General features: G+C 43.1%; 1 protein-coding gene across 1 annotated transcript in view; it reads right to left on the minus strand.

Annotated features, from left to right (window-relative positions):
- Positions 1-21,446, minus strand: part of CADM2 (cell adhesion molecule 2) — a 381,557-nt gene that overhangs the window by 266,970 nt on the left and 93,141 nt on the right. Inside the window, exon 2 of the mRNA XM_044285938.1 lies at positions 13,752-13,904. Coding sequence (XP_044141873.1) covers positions 13,752-13,904 — 153 coding nt within the window. The remainder of the gene's footprint in view (positions 1-13,751; positions 13,905-21,446) is intronic.

Here is a 21,446-nt window from a genome sequence, read left to right on the forward strand (position 1 = left end):
GTTTAACTTTCAACTATATATTTTAGGCTATAACCAAAATACTGCCTCCTGAGCATAATTGAAGAGTTGCACACAGGAATACAATAAAAAGTTGTGATGAAAAAAAAAAAAAGTTTTTAGAAATACAATTGGTTAATATATGATTTGTGTAACCAAATGGGTCACACTAAACATAATTTTATTGTGTGGGGAAATATTGACTAGAACTTTAAAGGCTGTGTACACCTTCTGGAGCATTTTTATTTATTTATTATTGCATTGTACATATTATTAGCTAAAAAATAATTTTTCACTTGGTCTTTCTTTATTAAAAATATGGAGTCCTTTTCTCTGTACAGAGCTGAGATGCTCAACTAGCAGGATCTGTATTCTCTCTCTGCTCCATCAGCCAGCTAACTTGATGGGCTCCTTATCAATTATTATGTTTCTGAGAAGAATGTGGCTTAAATAAGTGATTATGACCTCTTAGTCATTTAGAAATGCAATCAGAAAAAATTGCCACTGAAGGAGTACATTGCCTTTCATTTTATACATTTAAAGGGACTTTGTCAACAGTTTTGACCGTGCTAAATTATTGACAGCATAGGTAGGAGCTATGAAGAGAAGTACAAACATAGCTTTTGTGGAGATTTTATTATCAGGAGTAGTGTGAAAATGAACATTCGTTTTGCCAGATTCTTAAATGCACTAGTGGTGGAGCTTCACTGTGAAGTCAACTCTGAGATGTACTGGTCTGCTCATTCAATGCTATACCTGCTGCGTAGAGCAGAGGGGAGGGGCTGTGAAGCAGCTACATTTGTAGAGCAGTGTGGACTACATAGTGATGCTCCACCTCCAGTGTATTTATGAAACAGAACCTGACAGAATGAATGTTAATAATCAAACTACTACTGACAATCAAAGCTCCACAAAAAGTATGTTTGTCCTGCTGTCCACAGACCCTACCTAATGCTGTCAGCAATTTAGCATGGTCAAAACTGATGATATATTTCCTTTAAATTTCAGATTTTTCTGGGTTAAAGAAGGCCTGTATAAATCTGCTGGATTTCCAATGTGTGGGAGGGCCTCCAGACCCTCCTACAAAGGCTAATATAATGGAAAGAAAAAGTCAGCTCATTTACACCATACCCTATCTTTTTGTTCTCAGTGAGATAAGCAGTCTGCCAGAGATGCCTGGCTGTACCTTTATCCCCTATCCCATACACAATATATGAATGCTTGTTTGAGCATACAAGTGTATGAGGAGATTATCATCAAAGAGTTCGCTCACGTGATTGGTCAGCTTTACGAGTAAGTGACACCGAGAGAATAACAACATGTTAGTGTGCATACATCTGTTAATCACTTGATCTAAAAATTAACTAAGTTTTTCAGAATTTTTTCCCACAAAACTACCTATCAATCTGCTCAGCTATTCCTGCTCTCCAACATGTTGATCTTAGATAGGCTTCCATTTTCAAAGTGATAGGTTCCCCTTAATGATTTTATAGAGAAGGGAACTCGTATCATAGCTTTGGTGCAAATTAAAGCCATATATGTAGGTATTATTTGAAAATTATGAGCCATGTAACATCAAGACTCTATTTTCAGTAGGATATAGAAAAAAAATATTTGCTGTGCCTCTAGTAAACATTCAATGGTGACCATAAATGTGTCCCACTAATTGTTTCTTAGATTGGCTCTACACATTTGACAGCTTTGTGTTGGCTGAATTTTCATTTAGTTAACATCTACAGTATTTCAACTAACATCATTAAAAGTACTCTCAGTCCAGCCCAGCATGCATGTTTATTTCAGTGGGAAGAGGGGAGTATGCCTTCTGTCAACATCTGTCATTGACAGAAAGTCAATACAAATTGATTTGTGGCGAATCACGTTAAAGAACGACTATTTCCTGGCTGCAGAGAGCCTTTATAGAGGTGTAGAACAGGGGTCCCCAACCACCGGGCCGTGGCCCAGGACTGGGCCCTGGCAGAATGTTTGCCGGGCCGCGGTAATCAGGGCCATCTTTAACGCGGTACTAATGAAGCGCTTCCATTATGGAAGCGCTTCATTAGTACAGGAGGACCAGGAAGCGGTGAAGGATCTGTAATCACCGCTTCCTGGTCCTCGGCTCAGCTGTCAGCTGTGCAGGGCTGTGCACAGCGCGAGGGCGCACTGTGACCTCACACTGTGCGCCACGATACACAGTGTACAGCAGGATAAAGAGGATAGCAATGGTTAGGAGTGGTGGTGTCCAGGAGCAAGAGAGGTAAGTGTTTTATTTGATTTTATTTGTGCTGGGGGCTGACATAAGGCCTGATGGCTGACATGAGGGCTGGGGTCTGACATGGGGGGCTTATGGCTGACATGGAAATGATGGCTGACATGGGTGGCTGATGGCTGGCATAAGGACTGATGGCTGACATAAGGGCTAGGGGCTGACATTGGGGGGCTTATGGCTGACATGGGTGGCTGATGGCTGACATGAGAGCTGGGGGCTGACATATGGCTGACATAAGGGCTGGGGTCTAACATGGGGGGCTTATGGCTGACATGGGGGCTAATGGCTGACATGAGGGCTGATGGCTGACATAAGGGCTGGGGGCTGATATGGCTGACATGGGGTCTGATGGCTGACATGGGGGTCTGATGGCTGACATGGGGGTCTGATGGCTGACGTGAGGGCTGGTGGTTGACATATGGGCTGACATGGAGAACTAATGGCTGACATGGGGGGCTGATGACTGACATGGGGGATGATGGCTGACATGAAGGCTGATGGATGACATGAGGGCTGATGGCTGATGGCTGGCTGACATTGGGGCTGATGGCTGACATGAAGGCTGATGGCTGACATGAGGTCTGACGGCTGACATGAGGTCTGACGGCTGACATGAGGGCTGACTTCTGACATGAGGGCTGACATAAGGGTTGATGGCTGACATAAGGGCTGGGGGATGACATAGGGGGCTGATGGCTGACATGGGGGGCTGATGGCTGTCATGGAGGCTGATAGATGGATAAAGGTTAGGGGGTTGATCTGAGGCATTGGGGGCTTGATCTGAGGTCTGATTGACATTGGGGTCTGACTAGGGCTGTCAGCAGAGGTCTGATTAACATTGGGGGTCTGATTGCGTGTCTAACCTGAGGTGTAATGGAAAATATTTTTTTCTTATTGTTCTCCTCTAAAACCTAGTTGCATCTTATAGGGCAAAAAATACGGTCCTGTGCAGCAGAGACCTGTGCAGCAGAGACCCTAGTCAGTTTATATAGTCGTTATATAGTGTTATATATTTTAATATGCACTTTGTGTTTAGTTATGCGCTTGAATCAGTCAGCGCGGAATAGCACCCCCTAAGCCCCGCCCCAGAACCCCCACCCCCTTTCCCCCCACCCGGTATCTGGGAAAATTGTCTTGCATGAAACTGGTTCTTGGTGCAAAAAAGGTTTGGGACCACTGGTGTAGAACACTGTGGCTTGCAGTAACATGCATAGGGAGTCTGCTGTGGTAGTGAAATAATACTGTGAGTCAGTATGACATGCAGATGACAGGCGTCACTCTAAGTTTCCCCTGAAGACGCCGACAGGGTCGGCGAAACATGTAGGGACACAGCGTTCGTTTTTTAGGCAGGAGTTTTTCAGGGTGTCAAGAAGTTACATCTGAATCAAAGATGATACATAATTAGTTCCTTTAATAAAATGAAGGTGTAAAGCACAGGAAGTGTATAAGAAAAAGTGGCAATAGACCCTGATACTCTATACTCCTGAAAGTTTTAAACAATGCTCCCAAGTAAAGTACTGATTTTAATATATTGAAATAAAATTTAGTTTTATTACTAGTCAGAGGAGTTGTGGAAATACGCCTGGTCCTAGTGACCATTAAATTCTAATTAACTCTTAGAATAACTGCACACTTCACTTAGTTGGGCAGTCACAGGGCAAAAACTGACCAAATAAATCAAGTGTGAACTTAATATTCACTGATTCCACATAGATTTCCACAGAACCTGTTCTATTAACACTTATACAAGTAGAGCCCCCCCCCCCCCCCCAACAGAGTGGAGTGGGTGTCAGCAGTAAGTTTGGGTTGATGTCACAGATTATTTTTACCATCCTCTAATCTGTTAGAACAATAACCCCCCAAAAACTGATCCTGTCTGTGGAGCATCCGCCTTCACACAGTCAGCATTTGGTCAGTAATCCATTAGTATTGCTAAAACAAAAACAAAATTGGAGTGGATCCAAAACAGAGATGACACGTGAATGGAATATTTGCATATCGTCTTTGTTTTCTACCCACTCCTGCTTTTGGCTACCAATCATAAGCCAATTCTGATGCAAAATAGGGACCATGTCATGCAGGCCATACAGCTGTTACATAGACAGGATCCGAAGGATCAGAAAAATGCATCAAATCTTTCCTTCCTTCTGACAGATCAGAAGAAGGGTCAAATAAATGATTATGTCAGCCAGGCCGAGAGGCAAAATAGTGGCCCAGTCATGAAGTGAGGAGGGTGGGAACAGCATGAGGAGACCACAGAGTGGCCCAATGACAGAGTCTGGAGGTGGCAGCAGCATCAGGAGGAGGCCAAAGAGTGGCACGATGACAGTGTGGAGGAGGCAGCAGCATCAGGAGGCCACAGAGTGGCACAATGACAGAGTGTGGAGGTGGAAGCAGCAGCATCAGGAGGCCATAGGGTGGCACAATGACAATGTGGAGTTAGCAGCAGCAGTCTGCGGAGTCCACAGAGTGGCACAATGACAGAGTGTGGAGGTGGCAGCAGCAGCATCATAAGGAGGCCACAGAGTGGCACAATAATAGTGTGGAGGTAGCAACAGCATTAGAAGCAGCACAGAGTAGCACAATGACAGAGTGTGGAGGTGGCGGAAACAGCAGCATCAGGAGGAGACCACAGGGTGGCACAATGACAGTGTGGAGGTGGCAACAGCTGCATCAGGAGGCCACAGAGTGGCACAATAATAGTGTGGAGGTAGAAGCAGCATTAGAAGCAGCACAGAGTAGCACAATGACAGAGTGTGGAGGTGGTGGCAGAAGCAGCATCAGGAGGAGGCTATAGGGTGGCACAAATACAGTGTGGAGGTGACAACAGCATCAGGAGACCACAGAGTGACCCTATGACAGTGTGGTGAGGTGGGTGGCAATACCAGTATCATCTGAAGATGGTGGGTAAAAGAAGGAGCACTTGGCATCAAATGTGTGGCATCAGAATAGTAGCTGAGGCAGGTAACCAAAAGAAACCAGTCTCTTTTGTCAAAGTGTTGGTTTGGCACCATGGATAATCTAGTCTGGTGCATCAGGCATTGGTGGGTAGAAATCCTGGCTGATCCACGCCTGATTCATCTTGACAAAGGTCAGTCTCTCCACATTTTGGGTGGAAAGGCGAGTTCTTCTTGGGGTAACTATGGCCCCCACCGCACTAAATACCCACTCTGATGCCACACTACTAGCCGGGTAAGACAGCAAACTTTGCCAGTTGCAGCCAAAAATCCAGTTTGGCTGCCCATTAGTCCAGCTGATCTTCAATGAGTGGTGGCAGGGTGCTGTCCAAGTATGCACCACCAGCAACTTGGCCAGGAGCACATTCATCTTCTGCGCCGTTGGATGAGTGTACGCATACTGTTGTCTCTTGGCAATTACTTGAATAGCTAATTGCAATTGGTGTGATATACCTGTTGCCCCCCCCAAAAAAACGGATTGAGGGCTGTGATATACCTATAATATACTTTCTAACATAGAGAGTATATTATAGTCCATTTGTATTATGCAGTAGTTGTGTGCTGTTCTGATGTGATACTGCAGGTATATAGAGGGACTAGCGTTATTGGAAAAACTATTTTCAATGGGTGTGATATACCTGTTGCCCCCAAAAAAAACAATTGAGGGGTGCGATATACCTGCTTCCACAAAATACTGATTAAGGGTTTTGATATACCTGCTTCCACCGAATACTGATTGAGGGGTGCGATATAGCTGCTTTCACCAAATATTGATTCAGGGGTTCTATATACCTGTTTACACAAAATACTGATTGAGGGATGCAATATACCTGCTTCAACAAAATACTGATTAAGGGGTTCTATATACCTGCTTCCACATAATACTGATTGAGGGGTGCAATATACCTGCTTCCACCAAATATTGATTCAGGTGTTCTATATACCTGTTTTCACAAAATACTGATTGAGGGGTGGGATCTACCTGCTTCTACAAAATACTGATTAAGGGGTTCTATATACCTGCTTCCACAAAATACAGATTGAGGGGTGCGATATATTGGCTTCCACCAAATACTAATTGAGGCCTGCAATTTACCTGCTTCCACAAATACTGCTCTTCTCTAGGGACTTTGGCACAGGGTCATTTTGAAAATGACAGGCAGAGGAAGAGGCAGGCCGTTCTGCAGAGATGATAGGGATCGGGCAGGTGCACCGGGCCGGAGCCTAAGTGTGAAGTTGCAGAAGGTGCGTGCAATTACGTCAAAGGACGCACCAGAGTTGGTTGAGTGGCTCACTCAGCTTTCTGCTTCTGCATCCTCCTCATCCTCTGTATCTGCACCCTCCTCACTCTCTGCTGTGTGCACCCCCAAAGACACCACCACCACCATAGACCCTCCACTCGAGTCAGAGGAATTATTTTTGCATCCATTCCCAGACCTTACCGATGCACAGCTATTCTTGGCATCGGATCAGGAAGAGGAGGTAGCAACGGCCGCCACCCAGCGTTCTGATGACAACACACAGATAAGCTCAAGGAGGGTGGTCCCCGCTGTTGCTGTCTTCTCCGATATCTCTAATGTCAGTGGTGGTGAAGGTGACGATGATGACGTGTCAATGGTCATCACGTGGGTGCCCACAAGAGAGGAAGAGGAGGGGGGTTCAGACGGAGAGACGGAGCAGCAGATAGGGAGGAGAAGGAGGAGAAGCAGGCAGAACTCGCAGTGCACTGGAGGCAAAAAGCAGAATGCAAATGTGTCTGGAGTGAGCCATCCAACATGCACGGTTAATTAGGGCGCTCCCAGGACGCCGGCACATGGCACCGCAATGTGAGCTTTTTCTAACATGTCAGCTGCTGACAAAAGTGTTGCCATCTGCAGCCTATGCTGTGAACGCATAAGTCGCGGTAAGCCCAACACTCACCTAGGGACGACCGCCTTAAGAAGGCACCTGGCCTCCCATCACTTAGCCCAGTGGGAGCAATACCATCAGAACCCACAATGCCACCCCCCCCCACCCCCGGCTCTCTACATCCTGCCTATTCTCTTTCTCCTCCCATTTGTCCTCCACTTCAACTTCCACCGTGACGTTGTCGCATTCATCTGGCACAAGGCAGGCTTCCGTGGCCCAACGGAAGCCTGCCTTGTGCCAGGCTTTTTCGAACGTAAAAAGTTGATGATAACCCTCTTTCCCAATGGCTGACCGCTGGCTTGTCAGAACTTCTAGCTTGCCAACTACTGCCATATAAACTGGTGGACTTGGAGGCCTTTAGAAAATTTGTTTCCTTTGGCACACCGCAAGGGAAGGTCCCCGGAAGGAAATATTTCTCCCAGAACGGCATCCCAGAGCTACAGTATATGGCCATGTTTAGCGACAATTGAATATATCTCTATCACACAGTGTCGGTGCCAAGATTAATCTGACCACAGACATGTGGTCTAGCAAACACGGTCAGGGAAGGTACATAACTTTTACTGCCCAGTGGGTGAACATTCTGACGGCTGTCAAGCATGTAACCTGTGTCACCCGTGTGGATTTGGTGTTACCACCACGGATTGCATGCAGGCCTGCCTCTTCTTCTCCTCCTCCTACTCCATCCTCCGTCTCCTCATCGGTTGACTTCTCCTTTTCCACTGCTACCGCCTCTTCTACTGCACCCCCCAAGCTCCCCAGAACCTATTCGACTTGCCAGGTGAGACGTTGCCATGCTGTGCTGCGGTTGTACCTGGGAGCCAAAAGCCACACCGGTCCTGCACTGCTTTCAGCTCTGCGGTCACAGGCCGATCAGTGGCTAACCCCACTCAATTTGACAGTTGGTAAAGTGGTGTGCGACAACGGTGCCAATCTGCTGAGCATATTGATACAGGGTAAAATGACACACATGTGCATGGCACACGTCCTGAACTTAGTCATACAGCATTGCGAAATACCCCGGGCTCCAGGACGTCTTGCGGCAGGCCAGGAAAATCTCTGGTCATTTTAGAAGATCTTACACGGCCATGGCTCGCTTTGCTGACACTCAGCGGCAAAAAAAAATGCCCATCAGACAGCTGATTTGTCACAGCCCGACGCGCTGGAACTTCACCTTGTATATGCTTGATAGGCTGCTCCAGCAGCAACGTGCCGTTAACGAGTACCTGTACGAACTCTGCAGCGGGTTCTGGGGAGCTTGATTTCTTTTCACCGCGCCAGTGGCTGCTCATGCACGACACATGCAGACTTATGCGGCCTTTTGATGAGATCACTAATCTGATCAGTCGCAGCCAGGGCACCAACAGTGACATCGTACCTTACACCTTCTTTCTGGAGCGTGTATTGCGTTGTGTCATTGATCAAGCCCTCGAGGAGCAAGAGTTGGAAGATGAGGAAGTCGCAATGCTGAATGAATTCCCAGGGGGGCTACTCCTTCTGAGAAAAGTTAGCAGAAGTCTGAAGAGGAGTCAGAGGAAGATGGTGGCTGGGGGGAGGAGGAGGAGCAAGAAGAGCAGGCTTTGAGGGGGACTTTAAACTTTTCGGGGATCCCTGGTGTTGTCCATGGCTGGCAGGAGAAGACCGAGGACGATAATCTCCTGGGCGATGAGCAGGAGCCAGGACGTTCCACCGTTTCCAATTTAGTGCAAATGGGAGCCTTCATGGTCCAGTGTTTGAATAGGGACCCCCATATAAAAAGCATAAAGGACAAGGACCAGTACTGGGTGGCAACGTACTTAGACCCCCGGTACAAACACAAAATGGCGGATATGTTACCAGCATCACAGATGACTGGCAGAATGCAGCATTTACAGGCCCTGCTGCGAGAGATACTGCATTCTGTTGTTGCAGGCACTGGCAGAGGAATTTCCACCTACAGTGATACAGGTGCGGGTACCACGCCTACTACGCCTGCAAGAAGATGGCATATATTCAGAGAAAAGAAAACGGTCCAGCTTCCAAATAACGGAATCTTTTAATGATACAGTGCAATATAACCAAGTACATCCAGTCTACGCGTTTCAGATTTTTAACAATATAGATCCTTACTCTTGACAAAGGAGGATAATATGAGCCAAGACTAAATAGTGACCAGCTGGAGCACAACAAAGCGCAAAACAAGTGGCCACAATCAGTCATAGCCACACCCTCACATAACAGAACCAGATAAGATACATAAAAAAACAGGTTAAAGGGTAATATGTAAAACATATGGTATATAACTATATATACAAAATAAAAATTGAAAGAAAAAATGAGAAGGATCAATAAGGTAGTATTAAATCGTGTCTACGATTTAAACCATTCGGAATGCAGGAACCCATTCGAAAAATCCAATACGATTCTCTATTGCTGGAGGGATCGTGACCGATAAGCGCACTCGCCTAGCTCAAGACAGAGTGGACTACCTCACATTTATAAAAATGAATGATGCATTAATCTCGGAGGAAATCAACACCTGTGATGACCACATGTAATTGAATTTCCTCATGCCAGCTCACACATATCCGCCACCCCCCAGAACAAAGAATGGTTCTTGTCTTATGTATATACAGAGGCATAAAAGGCCTTTTTTGTCAGGTGAATGCCTCATTTTGGGGGCCTCTACTCCAGTGGCCTACAGTAAAATCTTTATCCAGTGATTGCCTATTGTACCTCCAACCACATCATCACAAGTCTGTCAGGCGAATGCAAAATTTTTGGGGCCTATACTGAACTAGAGTAAAATTGTTATCCACTAACCATCTAATATATCTCCATTCACATATTCACTTGTTCTTTTCTGTCAGGCGCATGCCTATTTTTTGGGGCCTGTACTAGTCTATAGTAAACCTAACAAACCTCCAGCCACATAATCACTTGTTCTTTTCTGTCAGGTAAATGCCTAATTTTGGGCCCTATACTCCACTGGCCTACAGTAAACTTGTTATGTACCTCCAGCCACATAATCACTTGTTCTTTTCTGTCAGGTGAATGCCTAATTTTTGGCCCTGTACTAGCCTAGAGTAAAATTGTTATCCACTGACTGCCTAATTTACCTCAGGGTCGTATTTATTTTAATGGCAGGCGAACCTGAAAAACCTTCAGCTCATATTTGCAGCCAAGAAATAATTACTAGAAGTGCACAAATAGTCCCAAAACATGGACAGTGACATACCAAATGTATTATTCAAATTTGCGATCTTCATTCATTATTTTTTTCAATGCTAAATATCGGCAATATATTTTTCACGGACGTGCATGCGCAAATGCACTATACAGTACCCAAATGCACTATAAAGAAAGTATATTGGCATATAACACCTTGCTTCAATCTTTTTTTTGGGGGGGCGACTGGTATATCACACCAGTTATAATAATTTTTTCCAATACCGTTTGTCACTGTGTGTAGCAGTGGGAACACAGCAAAACCGCATATACCTCCAGCCACATAATCACTTGTTCTTTTCTGTCTGGTGAATGCATCATTTTTGGAACATGTCATTCACCTGACAAATAGGAACAAGTGATTATGTGGCTGGAAGTATATTAGGCGTTCAGTGGATAACATTTTTACTGTAGGCCAGTGGAGTACAGGCACCAAACATTAGGCATTCATCTGAGAATAAAAAACAAGTGATTATGTGGCTGGAGGTATATTAGACGGTCAGTAGATAACAATTTTACTGCAGGCCAGTGGAGTATAGCCCCCAAACATTAGGCCTTCACCGGACAGAAAAGAACAAGTGATTATGTGGCTAAAGATACATTAGACCTTCACTGAATAACAATTTTACTGTAGGCCAGTCGATGACAGGCCCCAAAAATAAGGCATTCACCTGACAGAAAAGAATTGGCCTACAGTAAAATTGTTATCCACTGACCGTCTAATATACCTCCAGCCACATAATCACTTGTTCTTTTCTGTCATGTGAATGCCTAATTTTTGGGCCTATACTTCACTGGCCTAAAGTAAACTTCCTATCCCATGACCACCTAATATACCTCCAGCCACATAATCATTTGGTCTTTTCTGTCCGGTGAATGCCTAATGTTTGGGGCCTGTACTCCACTGGCCTGCAGTAAAATTATTATCCACTGACTGCCTAATGTACCTCTAGCCCCATAATCACTTGTTCTTTTTTGTCTGGTGAATGCTTAATGTTTGGGGCCTATACTCCACCTGCCTACAGTAAAAATGTTTTCCACTGACCGCCTAATATACCTCCAGCCACATAATTACTTCTTCTTTTCTGTCAGGTGAATGCCTATTTTTTGGGGCCTATACTCCACTGGCCTACAGTCAAATTGTTAATCAGTGACAGCCTAATGTACCTGCAGCCACATAATCACTTGTTCTTTTCTGTAAGATGAATGCATAATTTTTGGAACCTGTCATTCACCTGACAGAAAAGAAGAAGTGATTATGTGGCTGGAAGTATATTAGGCGTTCAGTGGATAACAATTTTACTGTAGGCCAATGGAGTACAGGCCCCAAACATTAGGCATTCACCGGACAGAAAAGAACAAGTGATTTTGTGGCTGGAGATACATTAGGCCTAATATACCTCCAGCCACATAATCACTTGTTCTTTTTTGTCAGGTGAATGCATCATTTTTTTGACCTGTACTCCACTGGCCTACAATAAAATTGTCATGCACTGACCGTCTAATATACCTTCAGCCACATAATCACTTGTCCTTTTCTGTCAGGTGAATGCATAATTTTGGGGCCCGTACTTCACTGGCCCCTGGCCTAAGATAACATTTTTCTAGGCTCCAGCAGGGTAGATTTTTTAGAGTTTCCCTTTAAGACCCATAAAAATAGCCCCTGATTAAAATACATATTTTTTGTGGGAATTTTTGCCATTGATCCCCCTCTGTTATGTCCAAAAAGGCCTGTAATTTTCTCACTTCACCACACAACGGCAAACACATTTTTTCTGTGCCACTAATACACGCCAAAAAGGGCTATAGAACATATAACTGCACCGCTGAACAGCAAATAATATATAACGTTATGCCACTAATACACACCAAAAAGGGCTTTAGAACATATAACTGCACTGCTGAACGGCAAATAATATATATATATATATATATATTTTGCCACTAATACACACCAAAAAGTGCTTTAGACCATATAACTTCACCGCTAAACGGCAAATATATATATTTTTTTGCCACTATTAAATTTCAAACAGGGCTGTAATTTTATGACTTCACCACACAACGGCAAATACTTCTTTTTGTGACACTAATATGCGAAAAAAGGTCTGTAATTTTCTGACTTCACCACACAACGCAAAAACATTTTTTTTGTGCCACTAATAAATGCCAAAAAGGGTTTTACGCCATATAAGTGCACCGCTGAACGTCAAATAATATATATTTTTTTGCCACTAATACATGCCAAAAAGGGCTGTAATTTTCTGACAAATAGGCTCTTATTTTTTTCTACGTATACACACCACTAAATGCTTTAGAACATATAACTGCACCGCTGAACAGCAAATAATATATATTTTTTGCCACTAATACACGGCAAAAATGGCTTTAGAACATAATAACTGCACCGCTGAACGGCAAATAATATATATATACATATATATATATATATATATATATATATATATAGCCACTAATACACACCAAAAAGGATGACATTTTTTTCACTTCTCCACACAACAGTTAATAAGCCCGTTTTTCCCCACTAATACAAGCCAAAAAATGCTTTAGAACATATAACTGCAGCGCACAAGGGCAAATAAGACATAGAAATATTTCTTTGTAATAAACCCTGTGAATGGCTATATCAAACAACACTTGCACCCCAATAACAAGAAAGTTTTGCTGAAATTACAAAGCTGTATAGTGGCAATTTGGATCCACAGTTAGTGCAACAAGGTGTAATAGGATTGTTCCTATTACCCAGGTTGTTACTGTGGAATGATTCCTCCCTATACTTTCCCTGAACTTCTATACAGCAAAATAAAAGTTTTAAAGTCTTTTCTACCACTGTCCTTAGTGCCTGCTGATGTCTCTCCCTGCACTAAGTATACGGGAAAATAGCTGAATCCAAGATGGCTGAGGCTATTTATAGGGCTGTGACATCACAGGGCTGGCTGGCTTGTCATTGGCTGCATGCATGGCATTGTGGGTGGTCTCTCATTCCTAGAGTTCTTGCTCCATGTCTTAATATGTGCAGCAGCCATTTTAGGAAAAGATGTGATTCGTTACCACAAAGCTTCAGGACATTCGTATTCGGTGCAAGTCGGATTTTTACTGAAATTCTGATCGAATTCCACTTCGTCAATTTTGATTCGCTCATCTCTACTTAACAGTTCCAAATAAAAGACCCCTGTTTGACTGATTGGTACTTTTATAGAATATGCCAGTCTATGGCATGGCTGCCTGGATTTTAATGTGGAACATCATTATTATTTCAACAAAACTTCTGTAGATATCAATGCTGCAAAGTAGAACATCCAACGCTGAGATAATGTATCTAATCATAACCACATTTTTATGTCTTCCATCATCTTTACTTAACAATGGAATTTGATGACTTCAGCAATACTCACCTAAAACGGTTAGGAAAGCCTTGGACGTTTTGACAGGCATTGTAAACAAGGAACACGTGTACTGTCCTTCATCTGAAAGCGTGATGTCACTAATGCTGATACTCAGTTCATGCCAGGAAGCCCGAACCAGTTCAATCCTGTTGTCCCTAAGTGCTGAAAGAAACAAATAACATCTCTTTAATTAAATTGAATGGCTTATTGACTATAAAATATGCAAAGAAACACATATTTATTTATTTTTTTCCCTTATCCTATTTATTGTAAACATTGGTATAGTAAATGGAGTACCTGACCATTTGATTTAAAAAAAACTAAAAAACACAGAGTGAGTTTAAATAATAAAAAGTAACACTCACCTACAACTTTCATTATACCTTTCCTGGGCTTCCTATTAGTCTCTAACTCCTGCTCTTTCTCAACATGAGCAATCTGGCAAGAGTTCTTCACTTGTGAGGGTTTGTCACAAGTGACGGGTTAAGACGCGCCCACCTGCCTGTTGATTGACAAGGTCAGACATCTAGCCTGATATTGCACCTGTGCCGCTGCTCTGAGTAGCAACTGAAGCAGTAAATGTTCATGCACTGCTACACCTCTGAGTAGTTCCCAAAGTGGAAGCAGAGTCTCTGTGCTTGCCCTGCTACTCGGGGAAGAAGCACAGGCACAAGATTGTCAGGGTCGGATGAATGACTCGCCCTGTCAATCAACAGGCAGTTGGGCGTTTCTTCACCTGTGGATGCTAATGAGACAAATTGATTCATTACAATCGATTTACTCATCCCTGCATATGACCCCTGTAGCCAATGACTCACGACCATATTGATGTGCATATTAAGAAGAGATAGGATTATTTACATGTATTCCCAGTATTTTTAAAAAGTAAAAAAAAAAAAATAAGCGGCTGTAAACTCATTTTTGAAGAGCCAGCCCGATCTATCTATCTATCTCTAATCTATCTATCTATCTCTCTTTAACTGTACTATGAAATTAATCACATTATTCTTGGGAAAAGGGAAAGGGAAAGAGAAGGAAAGAAAGGAAAGAAAGAAAGAAAGGAAGGAAGGAAGGAAAGAAAGAAAGAAAGGAAAGAAAGGAAAGAAAGGAAAGAAAGAAAGGAAAGAAAGGAAAGAAAGGAAAGAAAGGAAGGAAAGAAAGGAAAGAAAGGAAAGAAAGAAGGAAAGAAGGAAAGAAAAGAAGGAAAGAAAGGAAAGAAAAAAGAAAGAAAAAAGAAAAGAAAAAGAAAAAGTGCACAATGTCAACCCCCCGATACTATATTGATGTTCCATCTTGAGATTATCCAATTCATTTCCAAACCTTGGACAATCCCTTTATGCACGTTCTTTAAGAACCTCATCCAAAAGTTCAAATCAGATGGATCGTGTCCCTGATTCCGTTTACCCAATTTCAGAACGGCACACATTAAATTAAACTTTTTTTGATCAAAGGTCGAGGAAGGGGATTATTAAAGCTTACTACAATTATAAGAACCATTGTCACAGAAATTACTCAATAAAATTCATCGTCATGACCTCAAAATAATCCCTATTATATTCATATAATTTATGAGTCTCATTATGTTAATAATATAAATCCCATATTATGTCCATTTATTCCCAGGAATACTCATAAATACATACATTCAAAATGAATAACCGCATTGAGCCTTATCAAATATGCTGAAAAGGGTGATATTTTTATGAGCTTTAGCCAATAAAACATTGAGCACCTAATTTGCACTGAGTATTATTGACAAGAAATTGTGGGACATGATTTCAACGGCTGAAATAATGATATCACTTTTCCATAATGTGGATTAAGTGATTGGGAGTTATGAGTCAACGGTTTATCTGCAATGCATGTAAAAGGTAATTTCTCGAAACGTTTGCTATCCAGCATCTTATTAAGAAAAAGACCTCGATCATCAATGCATGGAACACCAGGGAATTACCTACAGCATCCCGTAAGCACCAAATCCATTCATGCTTAACAGAAATTCATTGGCATTAATAGGAATAACATACTTGAATCAAAGTCTGAAATCAAATCTACAACATAGAGAAGACCAGTAATAAACATAATTAGTGTACAGTTCACTTACTTTAATTTCCTACATTCACAGATCTCACTGAGAGCAATATTTGAGACTTGCTCTTGGAAAAAAAGTGCATTTAGCAGACAGGAGGGAATGAATGGGTAAATAAAGTAGCTGTAGGAGTGCAGAGATAGCAGCTGCACCCAAGCCCTGGTATCTCTAACATATCAGAAGATGGCCATAATATAAATGGCACATAGTAATTGTGGGTCCCTGTTATAGATTAAGCACTGGGATCCATTAACTTTAAGCAGGTTATCCCACAAAAATAATTTATCATCTGTCCATGAGATAGGTGATACATATCAGATTGTGTGGGTGGGGTTAGACCGGTAGAAACTCCAAGAACAAGGGGTCTTTAAGTTTCCTCTCTGACAGAAGCTGTTGCGCAGATGTCGGTCTAACTAATTAATTTTTTTGGGACTGATGGAGAGCTATCTATTAGTGTTTGGCGCAAATATTCAAATCACAAATTTTAATCGCGAAAAACGCTACTTCGAGAATTCCCGAAGATTTAGAATATAGTGCTATATATTCGTATTTGTGAATATTCTAGATTTTTTTTTCATCTGAACCCATGAACCCTCCCTGCTTCTTTCTTATGGGCCAATGAGAAGGCTTCAATGTCTTTGTCTGAGCTTAGCAACATCCCTAGCAACCAACATGAGAGTTGCCTACCCCTTACTATATAAGAACCTCCCCAGCAGCCATTTTCTGCAGTTTTTGAAAGTTCTGAGAGAGAGAGAGCAGTGTCATTGCTGTGCTCTGTGCTTTCTGATAGCTTATATATATAATACAGATAGTCAGTGTAGGTTATATCCTGATATTGTCACAGCCTTTGCTGTGTGCGCAGTGACAATTTTGCCATGCTTGCAGTTGCCATAGGCAACATGTTTTGGTTATAGCATGCAGGGGCAGTGTCACGGCCTTTTTTGTGTGTGCTGTGACATGGTTGCCATGCATGCTGTTGCCTGCGGCAATGGGTTGTTTTTTATGCTTTTGTGTGCACTTCCTCTTTAAGTTGTAGCCTCCCTCTGTCTGGTGCTGTAAGGGTTAACTCCCTGACTAGGTGTGGTCACCTTTTGTGACCAAAAGTGTCACGGCGCACACAGCAAAGGCCATGACATATATAATGTAGCTGATAGGTTGCGGTGTAGTGTGTTAGGTAGTGTGATAGGTTCTGCTGTCCATACATACATGCTACCAACATAGTGCTGTGATGTCACAACAATACTTAGTGCACCAATCAGTAATATGTAGTCAGACCTGCTAAAATGTGAAGTTGTACTTATTGCGTCAAAATATGTGAATCATTCATTGCTGATTTGCGCAATTGCAAATATATTGGAGCACTCTACAAAATGATGAGGGGGAGTTGCAGAGAGCGATGAGGAAAAAGAAAAGCTATGAATATTTAATATTTTTTTCTACACTGTATTCACTGACGAAAAAAACTGTCAGATGAAATGCAGAATGTAAAAGTTAATTCCCCATTAAAAGTGTCCTGTCTGACCCAGGAAGAAGTAAAGCGGTGTCTCAAAAAGATTGAAATAGACAAATGGCCAGGACCAGATGGCATACACCCCAGTATCCTAAGAGAAGTAAGTAATGTCATAGCCAGACCTTTATTTCTGATATTTAAAGACTCTATACTGACAGGGAATGCCCCACAGGATTGGTGCATAGCAAATGAGGTGTCAATATTTAAAAAGGGGCCAAAAACTGAGCCCAGAAACTATAGGCCGGTAAGTTTAGCATCTGTCGTGGGTAAACTGTTTGAAGGTTTTCTAAGAGATGCTATCTTGGAGTATGTCAATGAAAATAAGCAAATAACGCCATATCAGCATGGCTTCATGAGGGATCGGTCATGCCAAACTAATTTAATCAGTTTCTATGAGGAGGTAAGTTCTAGACTTGACAGCGGCAAATCAATAGATGTGGTATATCTGGATTTCTCCAAACCATTTGATACTGTACCACATAAAAGGTTAGTATATAAAATGTGAATGCTCGGACTGGGAGAAAACGTCTGTATGTGGGTAAGTAACTGACTCAGTGATAGAAAACAGAGGGTAGTTATTAACGGTACACACTCAGATTGGGTCACTGTCACTAGTGGAGTACCTCAGGGGTCACTTCTGGGCCCTATCTCTTCAATATATTTATTCATGATATTGTAGAAAGCTTGCACAGTAAAATTTCAATTTTTGCAGATGACAAAGTAATTAACACGGAAGAGGACAGTATACTATCACAGATGGATCTGGATAGATTGGAGGCTTGGGCAGAGAAGTGGCAGATGAGGTTTTACACTGAGAAATGTAAGGTTATGCACATGGGAAGGAATAATGCAAGTCACCAGTACATACTAAATGGTAAAACACTGGGTAACACTGACATGGAAAAGGATCTAGGAATTTTAGTGAACAGCAAACTAAGCAATAAAAACCAGTGTCAGGCAGCTGCTGCCAAGGCCAATAAGATAATAGGTTGCATCAAAAGTGGCATAGATGCCTGTGATGAGAACATAGTTAGTCCTACTACTGTATAAATCACTAGTCAGACCACACATGGAATACTGTGTACAGTTCTGGGCTCCTGTGAACAAAGCAGACATAGTAGAGCTGGAGAGGGTTCAGAGGAGGGCAACTAAAGTAATAACTGGAATAGGGGGACTACAGTACCCTGAAAGATTATCAACATTAGGGTTATTCACTTTAGAAAAAGACAACTAATAGAAGATCTAATAACTATTTATAAATATATCAGGGGTCAGTACAGAGATCTCTCTTATCATCTATTTATCCCCAGGACTGTGACTGTGACGATGGGATATCCTCTGCGTCTGGAGGAAAGAAGGTTTGTACACAAACATTGAAGAGGATTCTTTACGGTAAGAGCAGTGAGACTATGGAACTCTCTAATAAAGAAAAATATTCCAGCTCACCATGAAATCCCTCTGCACGAAACAGACTTAATCGGTCCTTGGCATATGAACAGAAGAAAAAGTTCCAGTATCCAGGATAAAATGTTGCCAACTTCTTAATTAAACTTCGGTTATATTCCAATTAAACAAACATGATCTCCCTCCATCGCTCGGTTAACATGTTTCGAACCAACCTTGTTCTAACTGGAACCTGGAACTCTCTGCCTGAGAATGTGGTGATGGTGAGTTCACTAAAAGAGTTCAGGAGGGGCCTCTGATGTATTTCTGGAGTGTAATAATATTACAGGATATAGCTTCAAGAGATGGGTCGTTGTCGATCCAGGGAGTTATTCTGATTGCCTAATTGGAGCCGGTAAGGAATTTATTTCCCCTTAGGCCTCATGCACACGGCCGTGGAACACCGGCCTAGCATCCTGCTGAGAGCAGGAACGCACTGCGTCATTGGTTGCTATGACGTTGCGCGCTTCATGCCGCAGCTGCACTAGAGTAATACACTCATATAGATCATACGAGTGTATTACTGTAGTGCAGCGGCAGCATGAAGCGCACAGGGTCATAGCAACCAATGACGCCGTGTGCTCCTGCTCTCAGCAGGATGCCAGCCCGGGATACCACGGACCGCTCACAGCTGTGTTCCATGGCCGTGTGCATGAGGCCTTAAGTGGGGAAAATTAGCTTCTACCTCACAGTTTTTTTTTTGCCTTCCTCTGGATCAACTTGCAGGATAACAGGCCGAACTGGATGGACAAATGACTTTTTTTGGCCTTATATACTATGACTTTTTTTGGCCTTATATACTATGTTACTATGTTATTCTATCTGCATATAAAGCTATTGTAATGTTCTGCTGTGCCAACTATTTTCTCCAGTCTCAGGAAACTTCTAGCAGATTAAAAAATGCAGAAAAAGTCACACACATCTGTATTGCGCTTGCAATACGCGCATATTACATTGCCAATTTTCACAATCAAGAAAATTATATGACATTTTCGGATTCTCAAATTTATGATGAATATTTTCCCGAATATTCACGAAATATTGCAAATTCGAATATTGCCCCTGGCGATGTCAATCTCATAGAACTAAATTGAATAGTAGACCAATGTGTGCACTGCTACTCCATTCCCAGTCATCTACACATGTAAAATGACCCTTAGTCATTGATGTTTGCCTCTGGTGAGAATATGCTGACAACAAATTCTGGAGTTCTTTATCACAGGGAATATAAGAGTATTGCAGAGGTTGACAACCAACCAGTCAGTATAGACAACCGACTATTGGCATTTCCCATCATAATATTAGCATGCAACAAGCGGCCTCCCCCCAAGGCCCTACTATAAATTGCATCCCAGTTGTTAACAAAGCAATTTCTAAGAGACAACCGTATGCGTACACTCATCCAACGGCGCAGACGCTGAATGTGCTTCTGTCCAAGTTGGTGGTGCTGCAGTCCCTCCCTTTCCAAGTGGAAGACTCTGCACCTTTTGGCTTGTACCGAGCCGAGGTGGAGAGCCCCAAGCCATCATTTCTTTGCCAAAATGGCAGTACCAGCCCTGCACACACATGTAGAACAGAAGGTGGGCCAGTCCTTGAGCCTGTCGGTGTCTGCCAAAGTGCATTGCTGTGCCGTTGTGTGGAGCTGTAACTCCGGTAAGGGACAATACATGTCCTTTACAGCCCAATGGGTGAATGTGGTTCCTGCACAGCCACACCAGCAACTTGGCTGCATGACGCTGCTTCAGCCTCCACTTTGCACCGCCGTTGGTCCAGCAACAATGTCCGCTTCTGCCTCCTCATCCTCCACTGTGTCCTCAGCCTCCACTGCAGGGAGAATGCACAGTGCCCCTCCAGCATAGCACATGTGCAGGGCACAGCGGTGTCACCCTGTTCTGCACTTCATTTGCCTGGGCAAATGGAGTCACACAGGGGAGGAACTTCTGCATGTCCTTCAGCAAGAAATGAAATTCTGGCCTTCTCCGGGACAACAGAAAATCGGAACCATCGGAACAGACAAAGGAAGAACATTGTGTCGGTGCTGCGTCAACGAGGGCTGAGCCATGCGCCCTTCATGGCACACATGTTCAATCTGATTGTCAAGCGGTTCCTGAAGTCTTCCACCTATCTGCAAGACATCCTAAAAATGGCCAGGAAACTTTGCATGCACTTCAGCAACTCGTACACCACAAATCACATTCTCCTTGAGCTGCAGCGGCAAACGGACATGAAGAAGAACCTGAACCAGCAGGTGGTGGCATACTTGAAGTGTATCCTGCCAGCCGAACTTGAAGATCTGCTGGACTACTGGGCAGCCAAACTGGGATTGTGGCCGCAACTGGCATAGTTTGCCCAGAAAAATCTATCCTGCCCGGCCAGTAGGCATCAGAGCAGGTGTTCAGTGTGGCGGGGGCAATGTTTAGCATAAGAAGAACTTGCCTGTCCACCCAAAATGGGTAGAGACTTACCTTTGTCAAAATGAATCAGTGGACCAACCAGGATTTCCACCCACCAATTCCTGATGCATCAGACTAGATCATCCCTGTTGCCACACCAACACTTTGAAAAAATAGACTGGTTTCTTCTGGCTACCTTCCTCAGCTACTATTCTGATGCTGCCACCCGCCTGATGCCACACATCTGATGCCAAGTGATCTTTGTTTCA

The sequence above is a fragment of the Bufo gargarizans genome, chromosome 3 (assembly GCF_014858855.1).
Source record: "Bufo gargarizans isolate SCDJY-AF-19 chromosome 3, ASM1485885v1, whole genome shotgun sequence".
Classification (NCBI taxonomy): Eukaryota; Metazoa; Chordata; class Amphibia; order Anura; family Bufonidae; genus Bufo; species Bufo gargarizans.